We start from the raw sequence: 20,976 nt of genomic DNA, 5'->3' as shown, positions 1-20,976 counted from the left end.
CTTTTAGGAAGTTTGGAATTTTTCTAGTTAAAAAGTTGTTTGCTAACTTATGTAGCTTACGATTTAGGTCTGTGTATTAGGCCAGCCCTTATTCAATAAATAAATAATTTTTCATAAATTGGAAAAAATCTGTTTTCTTAGTCTCAAAATGCCCTAAATGAAGTCATATCCATGTGCTAAAATTAGGTCACTTAAAAATAGTGGGAACCCATGCATAACATGTTGACAATTTGTTATGCATGGTGGTCAATACTGTCAGGATGGACAACTGGGCTGAGATTTGGCTATACTGTTCTCTAAGACCTGCACTGTTAACCAAATGTGAAATACACTAAATAACCATGAGATCATGTGCAGAGAATAAGGAACATATGGTAGCTGCTGCCGTTATCTATGCGCTCGCAGTCCCTTTAAGATGAAATAAATCAAAGCAATTTACTAGTTTCACAATCATTCTCACAGTTGCAGCTCTTTTGTTGAGTATAAGTTAAAAATTTCATAAACTTTTTATGATTCCCTGACCCAGGTTTTGTGGTGAATTTTAGATGGTAAAATATGCAATTTAAACGCTTTCAGATAGTAATACATAATTCGATACAACAATCTGATTCTGCAGCACATCATAATTCAGTATAATCTTAACAAATTATAAAATGGATGCTTTTCTACAAGTATTTTTTTTTTGCCCCAGACTTCATGGAAAATCAGTTTGGTCAGCAATTTATGCTTATTTAAAACATAAATTATAACAAGAGTAATTTTACCGATGTTGATCAAAGAGAAATGAATTTTTCAGCCCCTTGAATTTGGTTGGAATCATATTCTAGTATGTATAATGCATATGCCTACTTGATTTGAAGTATTTTTGTTGATCTTAAACAAAATGCATTTCTTCATAGCTAATATTTGATAATAGTGTTCTAAAAAGACCAATTCTACTAATTGTGTTCATTATTACTAGGATTATTTTTACAAATATTGATCTTAGTGGAGAGGCAATTTTTTAGTCCAGGGGCTTTAATGTTCCCTGTACAAAGCTATCTATTTTACAGAAAATTGGTGATTTTCTTTTTATTGATTTTCTGAGCTAAGGGTTTTGAAGTTTAAAACTTGTAATATGTATTCCCCCAAACCCAAATCACAAATTAATATCCAGTTTTAATTTACAGGGTTAAATAAAGAGAATTCACATGCAAAACTAATACTTAATTCATAGTTATTTTGGTCACTAGATGAATAAAATTAACATATTACCTAGTTAAGAGGTGTATTCTGCGGTGAAAGAATAAAAATTCAAAGCTTAAGATCTGTACTAATCAAAGGAAAAGCATTTTCTTGGTGGTGGCAATTTAAATCATTAAATTTTCACTTATTTTAAGTCTTGATTATAAATATTTCCATAATAAACATGTTCATCCATTCATTTTTTGTGATAATAATATCATTTTTCAGGGTGTCTGTTGTTGATTACCTTAACCACTTCATCAAACATTGGGCCACTTCAAAATTTGGTAATTTTATGTTGCATCACTAATCATTTAAGCCTACTAATTGTGCCTAAAAGTACTAGATACATGCTTTTAACATATCATTTGCTCATGTACTCTGCTCTGTATGAACTCATTCACTCTCAGCCTATGAAAACAAGTGGATATTAACCCAAAATAGATGCCTCCAAGGGGTTGAAGTTATGAAAAATGTCACTACTATTAATGGGCAGTAAATGGAAATCTATTAACCCTTTTAGTGCGGCGGGCCGATATATCGGCTTTTGCTGGTTGGGCGAAAAGTGCGGCGGGCCGATATATCGGCTCTTACATAGTACATTATCTAATTTGCTATATCTTATTACATTGATATATTTTTTTTCAGTAAACGGAAAAATATTTTTTTTGATTAACCAGTTTAACCTCAATAATTAAAAAAAAACTGCTTATGGATATATAATAAAATAGCTTTGTATTGTTTTTTTTTCCAAGTTGCTACATTTTATGAAAATACCCTCCGCATTTCTCGCCAGTAACCCAGGAAGAAGGATAGCACTAAGAGGGTTAATGTATGAGTAAATTGCATTAAAGGTACTTCAAGGTGGTAATTTGGTGGCATTGATACAGCAAAAGTATGAAGTGATTGAAAATTCCATAAAAACCGATCAATGAAATATTATAGTGCCTTAATTAAACTATAGAAAAAGTTGAGAAGCTCACCAGGGGCGGATCCAGGATTTTTTCTGGAGGGGGGGGGGCAAAATTAAGGGGCTGTCAGGTCTTCTCGTATTTGAGATTAAAAACAAAATCAACAATTTAAGATTACCAGGACTAGCCACGGTGATATCTTTACTGAGTCACCTGCAATGCACAAATTTTACGAAAAATCCGAAGAGAAAAAAAAATCATTCATCTGTCTGGTCAAGGCGATGAATTTTTTCTCTGTGGATTTTTCGCACAAAATTCAACAATTACTCTAGAAAATATTCTCTTTATTTTCATATGAAAGTTATTAATATTAAAGTAAATGATTGAGGCTCCATAATACACTAAATAAAATGAACGTGATGATAGCCATATTAAAAATCTTGTCTATTTTTTAAGCGCCTGGTGGGGGGCACATGCCCCACCCCCTAAATCCACCTATGAAGCCCACTGAATTACAATGTACACACAATATTAAAAACTGTAGCCCTTACCTCTTATAAATTAACTCATTGTGCTAGCATGGCAGTTCTTATGGCATGAATTTGCATGCTCATGCATGCTACACTTTTTGCTGGGTCTATTTAGAGAAAAAATGCAACATTAGTTCACGATTGGAAGTAGGGTAAAATTACCCTTGTTGTCATTTGATCCATAAGTTCCATGTCAAATCTATTACTGATTATTAATGCTGTACTTAGTGACTGATAAGTAATAACCGAAGGAAATATTAATCAATTATGTACTTAATGATTCTATCGATAAATCAATAACTGTGCTATGTGAGTTACTCATGGATTTCAAGAGAAGTTACATGAGTGGTAAATCAATATTATAGTATATAATCAATGCTCTGATTGCTAATACTTGTTTCTTTTTTTTTTAACAGGAAATAAAGAAAATTTTGGATAAGTACAGCAGCAAATGAAGCTAAGTGTATGGATATTTCTTGAGCTCTTAACTTTCACCTGTCATTTGTAACTTTGTAAAAGTGTGATTCAGTGTTAATATTATGGTGTTCTTTCACTTGAAAGGAAGCTTACAGGAAACGAACGGAGGTGATATCTACCATATTGTCAATTTTAAAATAAAATTTAACTTGAATATTGGAAGATATTGAGGACTATTCTATAAAAGCCTAAAAAAAATTGTGACCTTCCAGGCTGAATGGTACCCATAAGTATTTTTAAATAACCAAAATTATGGGGTACAGCAAAAAATCTGGATGGTCACTCACAAAGTTAACAGTTAGTTGTTATTTTTACCTAAAAATAGTTATTTTTGGAAAAAAATAATTGCATTTTAATGTAAAAAACTATTTCCAGATGTTATGTTTGTACATAAATTACCTAATTCAGTTATAGTCTCTGAAAAAATTAAATGATGAAGATATATTTTTGTCAATATACAAGGGCAAGACCATGTAGCAATTCAGACATCGAATCAAATTAATTCCCAGGAGAATGATTCCAGGTTATGTACAATTTTTTCACTTGAGTCAATTTTTTTACTCTTCAAAAAGAGATATTTATAGTTGAAATCTGTAAGCTTGGATTTTAATGTTATTCAATTACCTAACAATTATTACTAAATGATTATGCAATGAAGTGCATCTCAATCAGAATTAAGGCCTATTTTTTGTCCAAAATGTATCCGGCTATCCTGAGATGCAAATGGTTTGTTTGAGCATGACTACGGCATCGGACTTCCTTTCAAATGCTTTAAGTACACAGTATACTGAAAGTTATACATCAGAGCTTGGTGTGCCACATCGATGGAACAATTCTTGCTACATCATGTGAAACATTAAATCAAGAGTTGTGAAAGTGTCAAATCACCCATGTGCACACAATCCTTTCCCTTGTGTTAGAATATGTCAGTAATTCACAAATGTGATGCCTTTGACTTTTTATCCATCTATTGAATGACATCCCAAATGGCAATACCTAGATGTACAGTGTAACCCTCTTAAAACTGGCCCAGGATGTAGTAAGACCTCGATTTGAAAAAATGCATAAAAGAGGCAGCTGCATCATCTATGTATCATGGGGAAAACTTTGGTTGAAGTTCGCCTGTCATAAGCATAATTATTTTTGAAAATAAAACTATCAGTTCCATCTTCACACATTCGTGTACGCACATACGTGAAAATTACTGATATTGCAAGCAAAAATGTGCCACATGTACGCCTTCAGTGGTTTCAAGGAAATTACATTGATGTATCCAAATAGTCACTGTTAATTGTTAACTTTTGAGACACCGCAATCTCAATGATCTTATTCCCTCAGCCTTAATATCACCTTATTTATTTATTGGTAGACATGACATTTTTTTGAATGAATGCATGAAGAATTATCACTTTTGAAGTAACATTTTCACTGTATATAATTAGACCAAGAGATTAGATGAAGATATCTAAAACTCATCATGTTCAGAAAACAAGGGCTCTTATGCCATAGGATGAGTTACTATTGTGAATTTTGAGATTTAAGAAGTTGATTGTGCAGGTTCGGGGATAAGATTCTTCAGCATACGTTTCTAGATGTCTTTAGTATTAAGAGGAGATAATGCAGTTCATCTTCATATTTATAGCACTTGCTGAAACGCTGAACAAATATCAAATTCTATAAGAAAAATTATGCAACCCTACCTAATTCTACTCGATACCGTGAGAAAAAGCTCATCATGCCATACTCCAGCATGATCTGAAAGTTTGTTGAAATGTACAATAGCCTCTTACGAATAAAAACAACTAATCAAAGTATTGTCAGACTTATTATGTGTGCAGCTAAGATTTTGTCTGTTTTAAATGTCGGTATTAATTAATGTTGGATGTTTTTGTACGCTCATTTTTTATCTTCAGAATAATCTTAGAATGTGTTTTTGCACATGAGGATTATTCTTCTTTCAAGAATAATTCATATATCTGTGGAAGTAATTAGCACAGATAAATAATAATACTGCACATTTTAGACAAGAAAGGTAGTAAGAAATATAACTTCTTACATTGACATAAAGTACAATTTCTTTGATGATCCCAACCCCTAGGAAGGAAATTACATCTTGAAGTAGCATTTAAAACTCATATTTTGTAAAATGGCAACGAGTGCTTTAAAGAAAAAAGAATTCATTATAATTATTTAATTTAGAAGACACAATATAAGATTTTTTCATAGCCTTGAAACAAGTTTTATCAAGGTTACACTGTATAAAATACATATTCAAATATCATGTCACAACCAGTATTTTATAGCTTCCCTAATAAATGTAAGATCCATGGAATGTGAATATGTATTGATGAAAATGAGTTGCTTGGAAAGGAATTTGATGTCACAATGTAACCAGTCCACCATGTTTGTCATGCTGTGTATAAAGTTTATTTGATGTTAAGGTTATGAAAAACTTTCATGTTGTTCATTTCAATTGACCTGAATGTTCAAAATATTTAATGTTTGCAGTGTTGAACTGTTAGCAAGGATATACCACTTAATACTACGTTACATATGTATATGAATCATTCTTGTGGTGGTGTTTACAGTCCCAGTTACTGTGGTGTACAAGTTGTTATGGATAAACAAGTAATACAATAGCCAACGTAAAAGCCTAACATTGATTTCTAGGCCTCAGCCAGCACTAAGACACTCATGTTATTTGTACCCAAGCTGAAGGCAAGTGAATAAAACTGAAGGTCCAAGGTTATAACAGAGAGCTGAGTAAGTGAAAAGACCTCTACAAATTTCATTTGATCTACCTTTTGATCAAGGAGTGCAGAAAATCAATTAGCGCTAATTGCTTTAAATGAAAATATACATACTTTTGATTATTTTTAAAATATGTTTTAATCTAATAGTGAAAAGAGCAACCAATCAAAAAACCAAGTTATATCTTAGTTATAAACCATGTATGAGGCACTGTAACATCTTCATCACACACGTCTTCACAGTAAATGTCATTTTATAGGGCTTTCATGTTATGTGCATAGCTCTATGCATTTGGAGAGGATTGATATCAATTGAAGACATAATGGCAAGAGAAAAGTACTCCATAAACAACACTGAAGTACAGCTACCATTTACTGCCTTACTGCAAAACCATTCAGCTATTTCTAGGAACAATTTGATTGACTTGAGGAATACAACTACGCCAGGTTAAAGCACATGCAGATACCATGAAAATATTTGCATCATGATAATTTAATCAAGAAAATGATTTAAGAAAAATGCTACAAACTAGACAGGGACCAAAAAGTATACTTTAGGTAGCAATTTACTTGAATATGATACTAATCTGTCTCCTCATAATACTTCATTTGATGTCTCATGTTTTGTGGTGGCATGGGGCTTTTTCAAAATTACGTATAATTAATGAGAGAAAATTGGTGGCGCATTAACTTTTTGGAGAGATTCTCAAGATATCTGTACAAAAAATTCATATAAATTATATTTATACGACAAAAATATAAAATAGAAGACTTATTATTATTTCATCCAGGCCAGAATAGTGGTAAGCAATAAGTCTAACCAGAAATAGTGTTAGATGGGATTCCTGTTTAGGTTGGGCTCACCAAAAGAATTCTGCTGAGTGGTTCAGGATGTTTGCTAAATCTAAAATTTCATTCCCAATCTCTTGAGTCTATGCTAACTTTTGAATAGCAATTGTTGATATTCACATGTGGGGGGAAAAAAATCTGCACTTCTAATTTCCAAAAGTTGCCTATTTTCAATCACATTTTGTAGCTGGAATGAAAACTACAATTTTACCAAGAAGTCATCAGCTGGGACAAATCTTAGACTGCTGTACCACATGCCAACACATAAGGAGCAATACAGCTAAGTTGTGAATGTAACCAACCTACTAATTTAGGTATTTGGCACAATGTGAATAGGCTGTTGGAACTGAATAGGAAGGGATTAGTCAATTTAAATCAAAATCAAAAAAATAGTTTATGTAGATCCATAAATGGTAATTGTAAAATCATCTCAATATTCAAACTTCTCAGAAGTATGAGACCGCAACCACCTTCCATCACAATTTGCCTGAAGCTGGCCAAGAAAATTCTCCACTGAGTTCAAAATTTACATATCTTCCTGCCTAAATCTATTTTCCAGGATGGAATGGTACCAATAAATTTTGAAACCCACAGGGTCACGTAGGCCAGGCCAGCTTGTGCAAAAGTGCTTTCAAAACTCGTGACCAATTTCAGGTGGGTAAGAAAAGAGAGCGTACATCAAGGTAATTGAATTTTAATATGGTTTCGAATGAAATCCCACTAAGAGACAGTTAAGGTAGAGCAGGCAAAATAGAAGATAAGAACAGATTTAATCCACCAAATCTTATGACAAGACTGGAGTTAAAATAGGTGAGAATGGTAGCTGAGAATTCACTCTCACATAAACGCAGTTATTTTTTCAAAGCACTTCCTTTAGAAGCATGGTCTTTCCGATATCTATCTTTTTTATTCATCCCCACCCTTGTGCTGGCTGAGAACATTTACCCAGTATGTATTTATCCAAAGTAAAAATCGACCTACATACTAGTGAAAAAAATTCTATTGTACATTGAAAATTGATGTAAAAAGTTATTCCAAAAACAGGATATTTTGTACCTAATTATTGTTATGCACACTATCCATTGTTTAAGTGGAAAAATGTAACTGAGGAGAAAATAATCATTAAACTATTTCAATAAAAAATTTTGCTTACAGATTTATTAATGCTCACAATCCTGGAATTGACTTGGATATCCACAGGGCACAAATGCATAGCTACAGAAATTACAGTACTCTCACAAATTAAGAGGAAACCCAATGCTCAACCCTATCTTGAAGAAACTCACAATGGGAAAAAATAATTTTGATAAATATGCAATGGAACAACTTAATTTCAAAAATAATGCATGCTAAATTCAACCACGCTAGGACTTCATTTCATTTATTTAAAATTGGTCCACGGGATCAATAATAAAAAAAACAAGAATGATTTAATTGATATTATCAACGAAAATAACCAAACTGACTCGACTAACTAGCATTTACCCTATCACTACCATAAATATTGGAGTATAAGGTTAAGAGTGCATGGGTCAGTTTACAGGTATTTGGGATACAAGAATGGATGGTATAGTTGTGGATAGGGGGAGGGGAGACCACCCTGAGGGTCATTAACATGTAGTTGAGATTGAGAGAAGAGTAAGCTGAGAAATACGGGATACACCAATGAGGCAGTCAAAGAAAAGAAAACATATGGGTTGGAATTGGTCGGTGTAGTAACAGCTAATGCCTTATTTAATGTGATCTGCTGTTTGATCCCTGTGATTAATGTGATCCCTGCATTGGTCCTCAGTGGGCAAATGAGCAGTTACAATATTCAAATTTTCTTCATAAAAATGTGTCCATGGTGCAAGAGTGGAGAAACCTGATAAAAGATGAAGCATCTTATCATCCAAAATCCAATGGGGAAAATATCTGACCTAAATCAATTCAACTATGTATTACATTACACTGTAATAGGGAAGAAACTCAAATAAATCTTGTTCCAAAAGCATTTTTAAACACCTCAACTGATTTAGGCAATGAAAGTCCAAAAAGCATACAAATCCTGTGGCTGTTGCTGTTTACTTAAAATCATGGAAATAGTGAGAAAATTCCAAAGAGAAAAAAAAATCATTCTCCTTGACCAGAAATCTAACCTGGATTCCACAATTTCCAGTAAAGAGATTTAGCCAGTTAAGCTACCGAAGCATCATTCCCTTCTGAGGAAATTTGTGGACTGTAGTGGACAAGATGGTTTGGACTGCTAAGCATATTACATATGTGATTAGCAGTCCAAGTCGTGCACCCTGTGCCATAGCTGGAGAACGATGTCCAAACTTTGAACACTATAGATTTTCGCTCTTCACTCGTTATTGCTTCAGTTAGTCCCGGTATACTTAAATTATTCATGGAAATAGACTTGCATACTGAATATGTGTCAGAAATGAGAAAGCATTTACATTAATGATGTTTGGGGTAATAGAATGAACTGGACACTAATGATAGAAAAAGGGCACACACAAATTTATTTGGGCCATGTATACCCAGAGGTTGGACCAAGTAGGTTTATTGTATGTATCCTTTTTGTTGATTTCCGCTACCATGGGGTTTTGGGGGATAAACCCCCCCCCAGAGCTCTCAGACATTTTTAAGTTAAATTTATTTTACTTAATTGGATTAATATTGCTTATAGAATAGTGTGAAAATAAATAAAATATCCCTCAAAAGGCCGTAAAAATCACCATTTTGAAGCATTTATCTTAATTTTTTCCGGCGGAAGGCCTCTGCACCTCCCGCTTACCCTGGCGGGTATGCAATACCTCCAAGCCCCCCAGTATTAGTTGCGCCTTAAACCCCCCCCCCCTAGCCTTAATTCCTGGCTGCACCCCTGTACTCTGTAGGCACTATTGCTTTTCAATGCCTGTAATTGCATGTTTTATGTCGTTAATACAGTCCCTTTTAGCTCTTTTGTGACTTCTGACACAAGTAAATTTCCCTTCAAGAATTGCACTAGCATATGTACTATGGGTATGAAATACTACTTGATTCATAACTTTCCAATTTATTTAACTAAACCAAATTCATATAAGTTTTTAGAAGCAAACACACAAGGGCATACTGTGCCGATGTCATCAATAAGACAAGTTCCTGAAAATTACAAAAGCCTTTGCTGTTCATAGCTGGTGCTTTGAAAAATAGTGCAAAGATGCTTCAATTAGGCACATTTGCTCCAGCGGTTACAAATTTTATTCTAATGTATGGGTGTACCCAGCGAGGGGCAGCTGCACCCCCTAGAGGCAAAAATCGCAAATGTCTTTAAGGAAAATAATATCTTTTCAAGCAAATAATTTTAAAAACTATTAAAGAGCTGTTACAGTTTCCTTAAAATGTTGGTTTCACTCACCTTTTCCATGCTTAAATCTTACCTATAACTTGAACAATCATGGCTTGCCCCCCCCCCCCCTGTTTTGATCCTGGGTACGCCTTTGCCCTAATGGATCCTCTTTGGAATGATTAAAACCACCTTTACTTCAACACTAAGTTTTTATCATAGTTACTAATACTTAAGTCAATTATGAAACTCTGATATGTCTGATGCCCATGAACAGCTTACTTGACAGAAGACTCTACCACCATGTACAGGCATACAAAATATGTATATGGATTCTACAACCAAAAAAATTGACTGCATCCCAGCCACACACAAGTCCATTTGATGAGTTAGCATGAATTAACACATTCAGTGCGGATGACATATATATATGTCATGAGGGCTTTTCCACTCAGGCGGATGACATAAATGTATGTCTTCGGGAGTACGTTTTTCCGCTGGTCACTAGGGTGCTCCGAGCGCGCCTAGCGTTACTTTTTCACCCTCCCGCAGTTCGGGAGTGACTTTACACCATTGCGGAAGTGTCCGTTTCTAGTTCTACGTGTTCCTTCATTTTTAGTGTTTTTTTGTTTACTTTACTGCTGTTTTTGGAACAATTTGGCAGGTTGAGATTTTTCTTTTCATTTCCTTCGTCTCTTTTTCATCATTCATATCGTAAATATCATAATCATGTCTTACATATGGATTATTTTTTTTAATTTGTTTTTTTACCTTCATTTTTAATTTATTCATATTTTATGCGCTATCACAAAAATTATAATTAGACTAACTTTTTTATTAAAGATATTTATACCCGTTTCGTACTCACTACATTATAAAAAAATGATCTTAGTGCGGTGCTTCAGTTAATGATGTTATATTTGAATTTCTTTTGCTAGGAACATTTTTTATTAATGCAAATTACGTTTATCCTGGGTGATTTTTTTTGGTTCTTTTTCCTACTTTTACGGCATACTTTCCCATTTGTTTCCCTAGTTCAATTACCAATCCTCCATTCATTTCGATTTTATTTCATTTTCTGAGTTATTCATACGTGTTGGGTTAGTTGCAGATTTTCTTCCTTTTCATAAAAAAATAACATATTAATGGCGTATGCAACACTGCATTACATTATCTACAGTATTGGTCTGTATTTTTTTACTCGTTTATTTGTTTCCTTAGCTTTGTAAACGAAATTGCAGAAAAGAATAGACTCAGAGGTATTTTAAGCATTACGGCATTAAACCATTATTTATTCCCTTGAAATAGTATTTTTATCTTATTTTTTAATTTATTCATAACTTATGTGCAACCACAAAAATTATTATCAGACTTAGTTTTTGTTAATAACGTGTATTCCCGTCTCAAAACTTACTATTTTATTCCAAAATGTTTCCATGCGGTCGAAAAGGTCGTATTTTATACTTTATTAATAATTTTAAAATAATTATTGCAAATTATGTACGTTTTTTTTACATAATTTGGGTTTTTTCCTAATTTTACGGCATATTTTCTCAGTCATTGCTCCGCATCAATTACTTGTCCTCTGATCATTATGGTGTTTTCATTTTGTAGGTCATTAATACATTCTAGTGTTAGGTACAGATACAGTCTTAGTTTTCATAAAAACTAAGGTATTAATCACATATGCAACACTCCATTACACAAATTGTACTATTTTGCAGGATAATTTTTAAGGCTCAAGGTTGGAGTCCCTTCCTACCAGCGGCACTCCCAGAGATTATTTCAACTTGCAAATGAAAATTCTTTGAAATAATCCTCTCATAGACGGAGAAAAATGCAGAAAGCATTTTCCTCCGAAATCCTTCACCAAGGACCTTCACTAAAGGCATAATGGATTGGAAGCTGTTGGACAGGGAGAACTGGAAACTTGGCTGGGCCTTCTTCTCCACATGGGCACAATTAGGGTTAACACGATTTTTAACGATTGGAGGTCAGAATTAGTGTGAGTACCGATATTCGGGAGAAAATGTGCCGTGATAGGTTTTTAGGAATGATGCAGGCTCTTCATTTCTCCGCTAACCGTGAAGGCATCCGTAGGACAGTTACTGCAATTTGCCCAGAATGTGAAGGTCAACCAGGGCTCTGTCTAAGGTCTTGCTTTCAAATATGTCATAAAAATTTGTGAGAATTTTTATTGAAATGTTTCAATTTTGCAATAACTCTGAGGTTTAGAACAGAAACATATATTAAAAAAATGTTTATCCCATAAATTTATATTTTTCTTGCCGTTCATTGTGTGTTCTACTTCTGTGACTTGAAAAAATTAAATCTACGGCCGTTGAAACAAAAAAAATACACGTAAAGACTAATTCCAAGATATTTCCGCCATTAACCCAAGGAATCAATGGTAGAAGAAGTATTATAAACGGAAATATGAAAAGTTCACTCCTTCATACAAGGAAAAATTGCATGTGTGTAATGCGGGTTGCGTGAATTCTCAATTACTGGTGACGGGTGGCATACATGTATGTCATTAGGGTTTTTTACAAATTGCTTGAAATAGAAACAAAAAAAATTGCAAATTCTGTAGTATTACTTCCAAGACCACCATTATGAAGGAAAATCACCCATCCGTCACTGGAGGTTTCGGTAAAAATATCATCCGCATTGAATGTGTTAAGGGGTAGCTACATGTTACACTAGAGCTAAGAAACTGGACTTAAGAGACACTAAGCTTTCAGGTGACACTCAGAACAAAATTTAAGGGTTCTGAATAAGAACCACCACACAGATAAAAAATTCCAAAGTTGGACTCACACAAGAAAGACACCATCAGTCAATCAAAGACAATTTTGAAAATCGAAGTAGGTATCCAAAAGAGTGGATGAAGGAGCAAAGTTGTATTTTCATGCATCCAATAAGTTTCTAGTCCAAAAGAAGCAATAGCAAAGAACATTTAGCATGCAAAATTGATTACTCAAAAATGAAAAACAATGTCCACCAGGGATGAAAATTCATAAATATGGTCTACACTGTGAAGTAAATGGGTTCATCTGTGTGTGTTGGTCAAATTAGAGATGTTGTTTTGTATTCACGTGATTTGTTTTCTCTTATGTTTTGTCGATTAAATTGTTATTGCTTGAGTCCAGAGAGACGTAATAAAATAATTGATGTTCCTACTTTAAATCAAGACAGCCCATGAGTTATTCCGATGAAACGCAATGTAAGCACCAATTAGCTCTGAAAGTTATCACTAATGTACTCAGCTTAAGTCACATTTCAATATGCATTTGTAACATATACTTGATACGATAGAATATCACTAAATAATCGAAGAATTTTACAGCTCTGAAACAAATTTGAAGCTGCAATATGTGGCACTTCAAGAGATATGTAAAATATTTGATAATGTTTTACACGCCTAAATATCGCTTGGAGTGGACTACTTTGGTAATGAAAACCAACTGACCAGCTAATGTGATTAAATGTTTATATTAATGTTTGTGTTATGGATGATTCAATACCTGTATTTACATGGAGATAAGTATTGTTGTTGTTGCTGATCTTGCTAATAAATTCAGTAGTATCAAATGGTGATAGATGCGAGAGATATCTTTTTTATTTACCGGCCATCAGTCACAACAAGTTGGTGACAAGGATGGGATTGAATTCTGCTGGAGCAGTCTAAATCCCGAAGCTGAGGCGATTCATTCAGAACGTGCCTTTGTGTATTGAAATCATTTGAATCTTGCTCCCTTCTTCATCGACCCGTAAATGCTGGTAAGCCTTGTACAAGTACAATTTGCAAAAGTACTTGGAACCTCTGAGGCTGTGGAGAACCTCGTCTATTCTGCGGATGGGGTAATTTGAGGCAACGAGTCTAGAATTCACCCCACATTTGTAGTGTACGCATAGCCTCACTCCTTCATTAGGCTCAGGTATTACAACGAGTGGCGATTCCCAGTCACTTGATACAGTGGGAGTGATGACTCCTTGTCTTTCCAATGTGGAGAACTCTCTTTCAACTCAGAGTACAGGTGAAGATTTATGCAGGAAATCATCACAGTTGGCAGTTTGGTACCGTATTAAAGAAGCTCCGCAATTGCCATTACATCGTTAAGTTGGATGACGCTCGAATCATAAAACGTCACATCAATCAGCTGATAGCCACCTTGGTTCTGCAGAAACAAGTCACATTCTCTCCTTTGTTTCCACAGCACACAATGGGTGTGCCATTCTCAGCAGGAGCTGCAGGGATGCCTCCTCATTACCAATTGCCGCCAACCCACCAATCGCCGCTGGCACCTTCTCCCCCGCAAGTCGTTTGACCAACCCCATCTCCTTCGGCCAGTAGCCTCTTACCGCACCCTCCCAGGAACCGGCAAAAGCTGACCTATCTTAAAGATTACGTCGTCTTCAAATAAGTGGGGGAGATAATGTGATTAAATGTTTAGTATTAATGTTTATGTCATGGATGATTCAATACCTATATTAACATGGAGATGACTATTGTTGTTGTTGATCTTGCTAATAAATTCAGTAGTATCAAAAGGTGATCGATGCGAGAGATATCTTTTTTATTTACCGGCCATCAGTCACGACACCAGCGTAAAAAAACGAAATTACTGTAGCCTAGGTAACTAAAACGATGCACGCTCCCACGAAACCTCATACGAACTTTTACATGCGACACAAAAGATGAAATAAACGTGTTCGTTTTTATATCCGCCAACACGAGAGCTGTATTATGGAGGTTCAGACATAGCCTGATGTGAAATTTGATTAAGAATACCTACAGCAATTCGATGACGTAAAATGACTGCAAAAGTTTATAGCTTATTGCAGCTTACGTTATTCGGGGCCCAATTGAGCTTAAGTAAATATATGCGTTTCATCGAAGACTCATGACAACTTTCAGCATTCTAACTACAATTAATTAAGTCGAATAAAAAACAAAACTGAAGATATATTTAATATGACTTATGTGATTCACTCCAATTCGCCCCATTATGTGAAAAATTAGTTGGATGAAGACTACACTTACCAAACAATTTATACTTAATTTGCACCATCCAATAAATCTGCAAACGCGTACAACTCTATCGATGAAAGATCTCCAGTGGACAGCAAAAAACTTTTAACACAAACGAAACTACACATTCTTGGTTAATTTTTACAGAGCAATCAAAACAGCCGCAAAACGGGCAACACGCCGAACGCAATCGTTTTTTCTTCTCGATTCATCCGCTACATGAAATGAGGGCGCGACCACCGAGGCAATGACGTTCTTTTTCTGGAAATAACATGTTCATATTTTTGGTTGTAACCGTTGTTACCCTATGTCTGAATTGAACACATTTATGCATAATTCTTTAATACTTGAACTACTTCTTGTATCTATTTGGACGATTGTGAAACGGAAAGGAGTTAACGTGTAGGTATGAGAAACCATATTCGCGGGCAGTTCATCTAAAGTTGTTTTTCCATCTACATCAAGTGGCTTTGGTTAACATCTTAAAATTGTCATTAAAAATTTCAGTTCTAATAGGTTTTCCATCGGCTTCGCATTTGCTTGCCTTCCCTACAACTTTGGTTCTTAGCAATTACGAAGAAATATTTTTTTATGAAAATGATCGCGTCTCGAGATATCACATCGTTGTGTATATATTCGTGTCAAAAAAGAACTAGCCTCTACGACTGCATAATTATAGCTTGCATAAATATTACGAAGGTCAAATTAAATTGAAACAATTCGACGTGGAACAATGATGGGTTGAATTTAGCCCTCACATAAATTTTGTCACAACCAGTGGCTTAATAATTTATGACAGTTTTAAGGAGCAACAGCAGGACACCTGAAATTTGTGTGCACGTCTCAGGGAAAAATTTCTGCTGTGTAAGTCATTTGGAACTATCATCTATCTGCTTTGTACCACTGATTTGTATGTGTTTTCGATTTGCTGTGGAATTGAAACACGTTACACAGCAGTTCATAACGTCATAGCGTCCTACCATGTCATCAACTCATTTGTAACACATTTTGAACTGCTTTGGATTTCCATTTGAAACTGCTATGGAACTAATTTTCAACCTTTGGAACTCATTTGGATTTAAATTTGGAACTCGTTTGTACCACTCGTTCATCCGTTTTGAAACTGATTTGTACCAGTTGGACACCCATGTGGAACTCATTTGTACACCATGCCACCTGCTTTGTAGCAGTTCAAGATGGCATATTCAATTTTCTTGAAGATTATTTTCGTATGCTTCGGAAATTTATGCAAGGTGAACATTGCGCATTGTAGTGCGGCAGTGCCATTATTCCGCAATAGCTCCATTGCTTTCCAAAGTGGAGTGAGGCGTTAGTCACTTTGGTGGTCAAGAAAGTCCTTATCGAGAGCTTAATTCCGATCTTACGTGGTTGATGTGGATCACTCAGTGTCCATTTTTGAGTGAAATGCCTTCGTTTCTGGATATTTTTCTTGAAAACCGTCATGTTAATTATCTGAAAGTTCAATGGAAAATGCGAATAAAGGCCTTTCCGGGTAATCGAACTTGTCTACCTCGACATTCAAATATATTTTCGAAGGAGGGATTCATGGCGAAAAAATTCAGTCCTAAAATACGGATCCAAATATGGACATAAACCATTTCCTAGGGATCGCGAAGACAATACATCGGTATGTTTTATGTATATTAATCGATACAAAATACTACTTTTCCGGTAATATTAAAGTTCGAAAGCAATGAAAAAAAGGTTGCAAAAATGCCGTAAAATTCAATATTTATATGTGCGAAGTATATATACTTTGAAAGCATAGACATTGATGTTTTACGATAATAATATGCTTGGAAACGCAAAAAAACGCGAGCGCTATGAAGTTGTTATTGAATACCTTTATTATACGCAACCAAGATTCTCGGTACGTAGTGAAGATAATCTTGTCGCATTTCAAATCGGACCCAAAAATACGATTTAAGCAACAAGGAAAATGGAATAATTTTTAAACTCATTCGAGTGAATATTTGGGAGTTCCGTTTCTATTAACTGACTTTGCGATTATTTCTTAAACCACTTATGCATTTTTATTGCAGAAGATTTATTAAAGAATTTTCGTTTTCTCGACCAAACGTATCAGACTGAATCTGGCCATCGAATGTTGGCGCGTAGAAGACAGTTCCAAAACAAATGATGACGCATATAAATCGCATGGATTTGTTCGCAAAGAATTGCATATGTATGGAAAGCAGTAACACACGAATCGTCTCCGTATACAGCAGTTACAATACGAATTATGACGTCTGGAAATCCTATTGAATCGTTCAACAAGAACTGCAAACGTATGGAAAGCCGTTACTCATGAATCTTCTCAGTACACAACAGTTACAATACGAATGATGACGTCCGGAAATCCTGTCGTCTCGTTCAAAAGGAGTTCCAAATGAATCTTCTCCGTACACAGCAGTTACAATACGAATGATGACGTCTGGAAATCCTGTCGTCTCGTTCAAAAGGAGTTCCAAATGTGTAGAAAGCAGTTCCACACGAACACACTCTGTACAAAGGAGTTCGAAGGGGGATCACAAATGAGTTACAAACGTCTTCATATTTCTAATTTTTGGTACAAATGAGTGGAAATGATTTTCACAGCAGTTCCAATGCAGATTTTGGTGTTCCAAAGCAGTTTCAAAAGGGTTCCAAAGCTGTTGCAAAGCAAAAAATTTTCCCTGAGGTATTATATTTCCTGATCGCTAAGCATGCATAGTGAGTATTGGTATACTCATTAAGACCTTTAACGCAGTGATTCCTAAGCGGCAACAGTGTAACAATCTCACCTCTCAGGCTCGGATATTCAAATCCAGCGGCAGTGGCGAAATTTCGTTCGGGGGGGTCCAAAACCACGGGGAAAATAAAAAAACAGGGTACTAAGTAATGGGTTTTAAACTAATTTTAACACTTTTCACTATCGAAAAAACTTCATCTGTTAAAGAAATATTTTGTAAATTCATGACTTTTCAATATTTTGTTTTCTTTTATGAAATAAAATAATTGTGTTTTTATTTTTCGGGAGGGGGGGTGGGGTCCGGGCCCCCCGGACTCTCCCCCTGGCTACGCCATTGTCCAGCGGGTAATACATGGAAATAAAAAGGATCACTTCGAAAAATGAAAAAGAAGAAACTTTGCGCTTTCACATGAAATATTTATTCACACGACCATAGTTTAATTTCAACGTAAGACGTCAGCATCAGGTGAAATCTACAGAGGTCCATCACATTAATTATACCAGGCTTGGAGGGGTAGGGAGGAAGGAAACTGGGTTGATCGGATTATTTACCCAGTTACCCTCCTCCTTTTCCCTCCATGCCAGGTATAATAGATGTGATGGACCTCTGTAGAGTTCACCTGATGATGACGTCTTAAGTTGAAACCATGGTCTTGTAAATGTGTGAATAAATATTTCACGAGAAAGCACAAAGTTTCTTCTTTTTGATTTTCATAATGAATCGTTTTCACGAAGTTACGCCTCAAACGATCAATTTTATCAAGGATCACTTTATTTAACCCAATAATAAAATATAAAAAAAAATACTGTGAAAATCTATCTTTTGACAATTGAAAATTTGCTGAATACGGTAAGCGGACTGTATACTTTTATGATTTTCATTTCGAAAAAGAGTTACAAAGGGTTGGATGACCAAATAACCGCGACCATGGCTGTTGACCTGTATGTCTACGAGCAATATTTTTAGATAGCTCAGAAAAAATTGTAGGTAGGTGCATTTTTGAAATTGCTTGAGAAACCATTAGGACTTCAGCAGCTCGCTTCCAATCGATTGTGATTGCCGGCCACAGATTTAGAATTATTCCACCTCCAAGCAGGCCATTGCTGGGCAGCCGGGACACCGGGATGTATCCCGGTGCACCCTCGAGTCTGGAAATCTCTGGCCTCCCGGTAGTCCTCCTCATGCATAGTGCTGGCGCAGTCTGGCCATGGCCGTCCACGGCTCTAAGAAGGGATCCAGCACGTGCCTGCCTCTAAGAGACTCATATTTTTTTCAACATCTGTGATCTAAGATGGGAGTTGTGATGAGAACTTGCTACTTTATTTGCACAATTTAATCCTGTACATTACGTAAATCAGCTATGTAGTACAAAGTTGGTCGATGATAAAGTGTTGAAATCTTATCTTAAAGTTAGAAATTAATGCCCCATTTTCGTATATGCATTTTGAAATCAGTTACCTGAGCAGTTGCTTAGAAATGAAAATGTTTATATGAATCAGGGATAGATCTAGCATAGAATTCAGGGGGGATGCGAGTTCTGGGTGTGGGGGCCCATGAGGGAAGTTTTAAAGATAGATGGAGAATGCAAGAATTAGGTGTATTCCTCAGGGAAAAATTTCTGCTTTGACAGTTTGCAAATTTGTAACCGTCATCTATCTGCTTTGTAACCACTGAATGAAACCAACATTTTAAGAAATTTATGACAGCGCTTTATTAGTTTATGAGATAATTTCCTTGAAAAAATAGTTTTATTTTTGTTACATTTCTTATACTGATACATATCATTTTTCGTGGGTTTAAAGAAAATTTGTTAAATACTTTCGTTTCAATTCAGTACTGATTTTGCTTAAACACTTTTGTGATTTTTGCTTCTACGGGGGGTCAGCTTCCCCCCCCCCCTTCCCCACGCTGGGTACGCCCACGGTCAGATGTGTCGAGGTTAGTCGCCACAAGGAACGTGAAAATGCTTAAAAATGGGCAAAATTTTTAGGGGGAAGGGGCTGAAGCCTCGTCATAAATAGTTTCGCAGGGGGGAGGGTTGGGGCAACCTTGCTAAGGGCTAAAGGAACTGCTTACAGGTGGTCCAATTCCATCCCATAGAGGGCTGACTTCTATTGATACTTCGGTCGCATTTTATTCAGTTTACGGAGAAGCTCGCTGCGCGTAGATGTGTGCAATGCGATCCCCTTTTTTCAAAATTTTGCATGATTATGTTTGTAATAGCGAGGAGAAGCATTAATAAGTTATGAAATTCATATATGTAATCACCATGTATATAAATTTCGGTCTACACCTCTAATTATACCTTATTTCCCCGTGGGACTAGGATCACTTTGTCCATCAGTGACGCGAGTGCATACTTTTGCAATCCCATTTAAGTGCGCCGTGGGTGACAACACATTTGAAGGCCGACTTGAAGAACCTCTTCTGTACTATCCGTGCTAAGGGCCGAGCTCCTAAAAAATAGGCTCACATTTCCATCATTGACATAAAATTCTATGTCCCTCTTTACGTTTCTAAGGCCTTTCTTAAGGGCCCAGTGTAATTTCTAGAGTGGGTGAGCTACGGATCCACATGGTCTCCTCCTACGACGCCGGAGAGCGGACGCATACCTCCTAAGTGGCAGAATTTTTTTAAATGGATCAATTCCTACCAGTGGCGGCGCGTGCATATACGCATGTTAGCAACTGCACACCCAAAGACGAATGAATTATAAAAGAAAACTATGTATTCCTTCGCAAAGAGAAAGATAAAAATCCTGTCCACACAAAGATGGGATGTTAAGCTCCAAACGCTACTGCTATCTCCTCGGCGAATTCACCGCTCTACAAGTGTGCGATCCCGTGGAATCGCGCTTGCCGACCGACAGGATCCTTCATATGTGTCACAATCATTAATTTGAACTTCATGCCCTTTTTCATCGTTGTATATCTTCTCTAATGCACACCTTGGATATATAACTACCCGCCGCCACTGATTCCTACCTAATCCGGTAGACCACCACTATTAATGATAATGGAGTGACTGCAACAACACGATGGCAACAAGCTCACGTTGACACGAATTGCTGGTATATGATTTCATCTCAACGCAAGTTTAGCTGAGATTGTAACAATGGTGAAATCAAATTTTGT

At 35.8% G+C, this 20,976-nt stretch overlaps 1 protein-coding gene and 1 long non-coding RNA gene across 4 annotated transcripts in view; one reads left to right on the top strand and one right to left on the bottom strand.

Moving 5' to 3' along the window:
* The window catches only part of LOC124153499, a 64,398-nt gene extending 56,629 nt beyond the window's left edge, over positions 1-7,769 (top strand). The window contains exons 10-11 of one of the 3 annotated variants that reach the window (XM_046526702.1): positions 1,453-1,511; positions 3,082-7,769. In XM_046526702.1, the coding sequence (XP_046382658.1) occupies positions 1,453-1,467 (15 nt within the window). In that variant the 3' untranslated portion in view covers positions 1,468-1,511; positions 3,082-7,769. Of the gene's footprint in view, positions 1-1,452; positions 1,513-3,081 lie in introns of those variants that run through there. The other 2 variants (XM_046526701.1, XM_046526703.1) reach the window with 2 other exon arrangements.
* Positions 1-15,266, bottom strand: part of LOC124153501 — a 66,815-nt gene extending 51,549 nt beyond the window's left edge. The window contains exon 1 of the long non-coding RNA XR_006863667.1: positions 15,102-15,266. This is a non-coding gene — a long non-coding RNA (uncharacterized LOC124153501). The remainder of the gene's footprint in view (positions 1-15,101) is intronic.
* Between the last annotated feature and the right edge of the window lie 5,710 nt (positions 15,267-20,976).

This window comes from Ischnura elegans, chromosome 2 (assembly GCF_921293095.1).
Source record: "Ischnura elegans chromosome 2, ioIscEleg1.1, whole genome shotgun sequence".
Taxonomy (NCBI): domain Eukaryota; kingdom Metazoa; phylum Arthropoda; class Insecta; order Odonata; family Coenagrionidae; genus Ischnura; species Ischnura elegans.
This window is presented reverse-complemented; position numbering and strand designations above follow the sequence as displayed.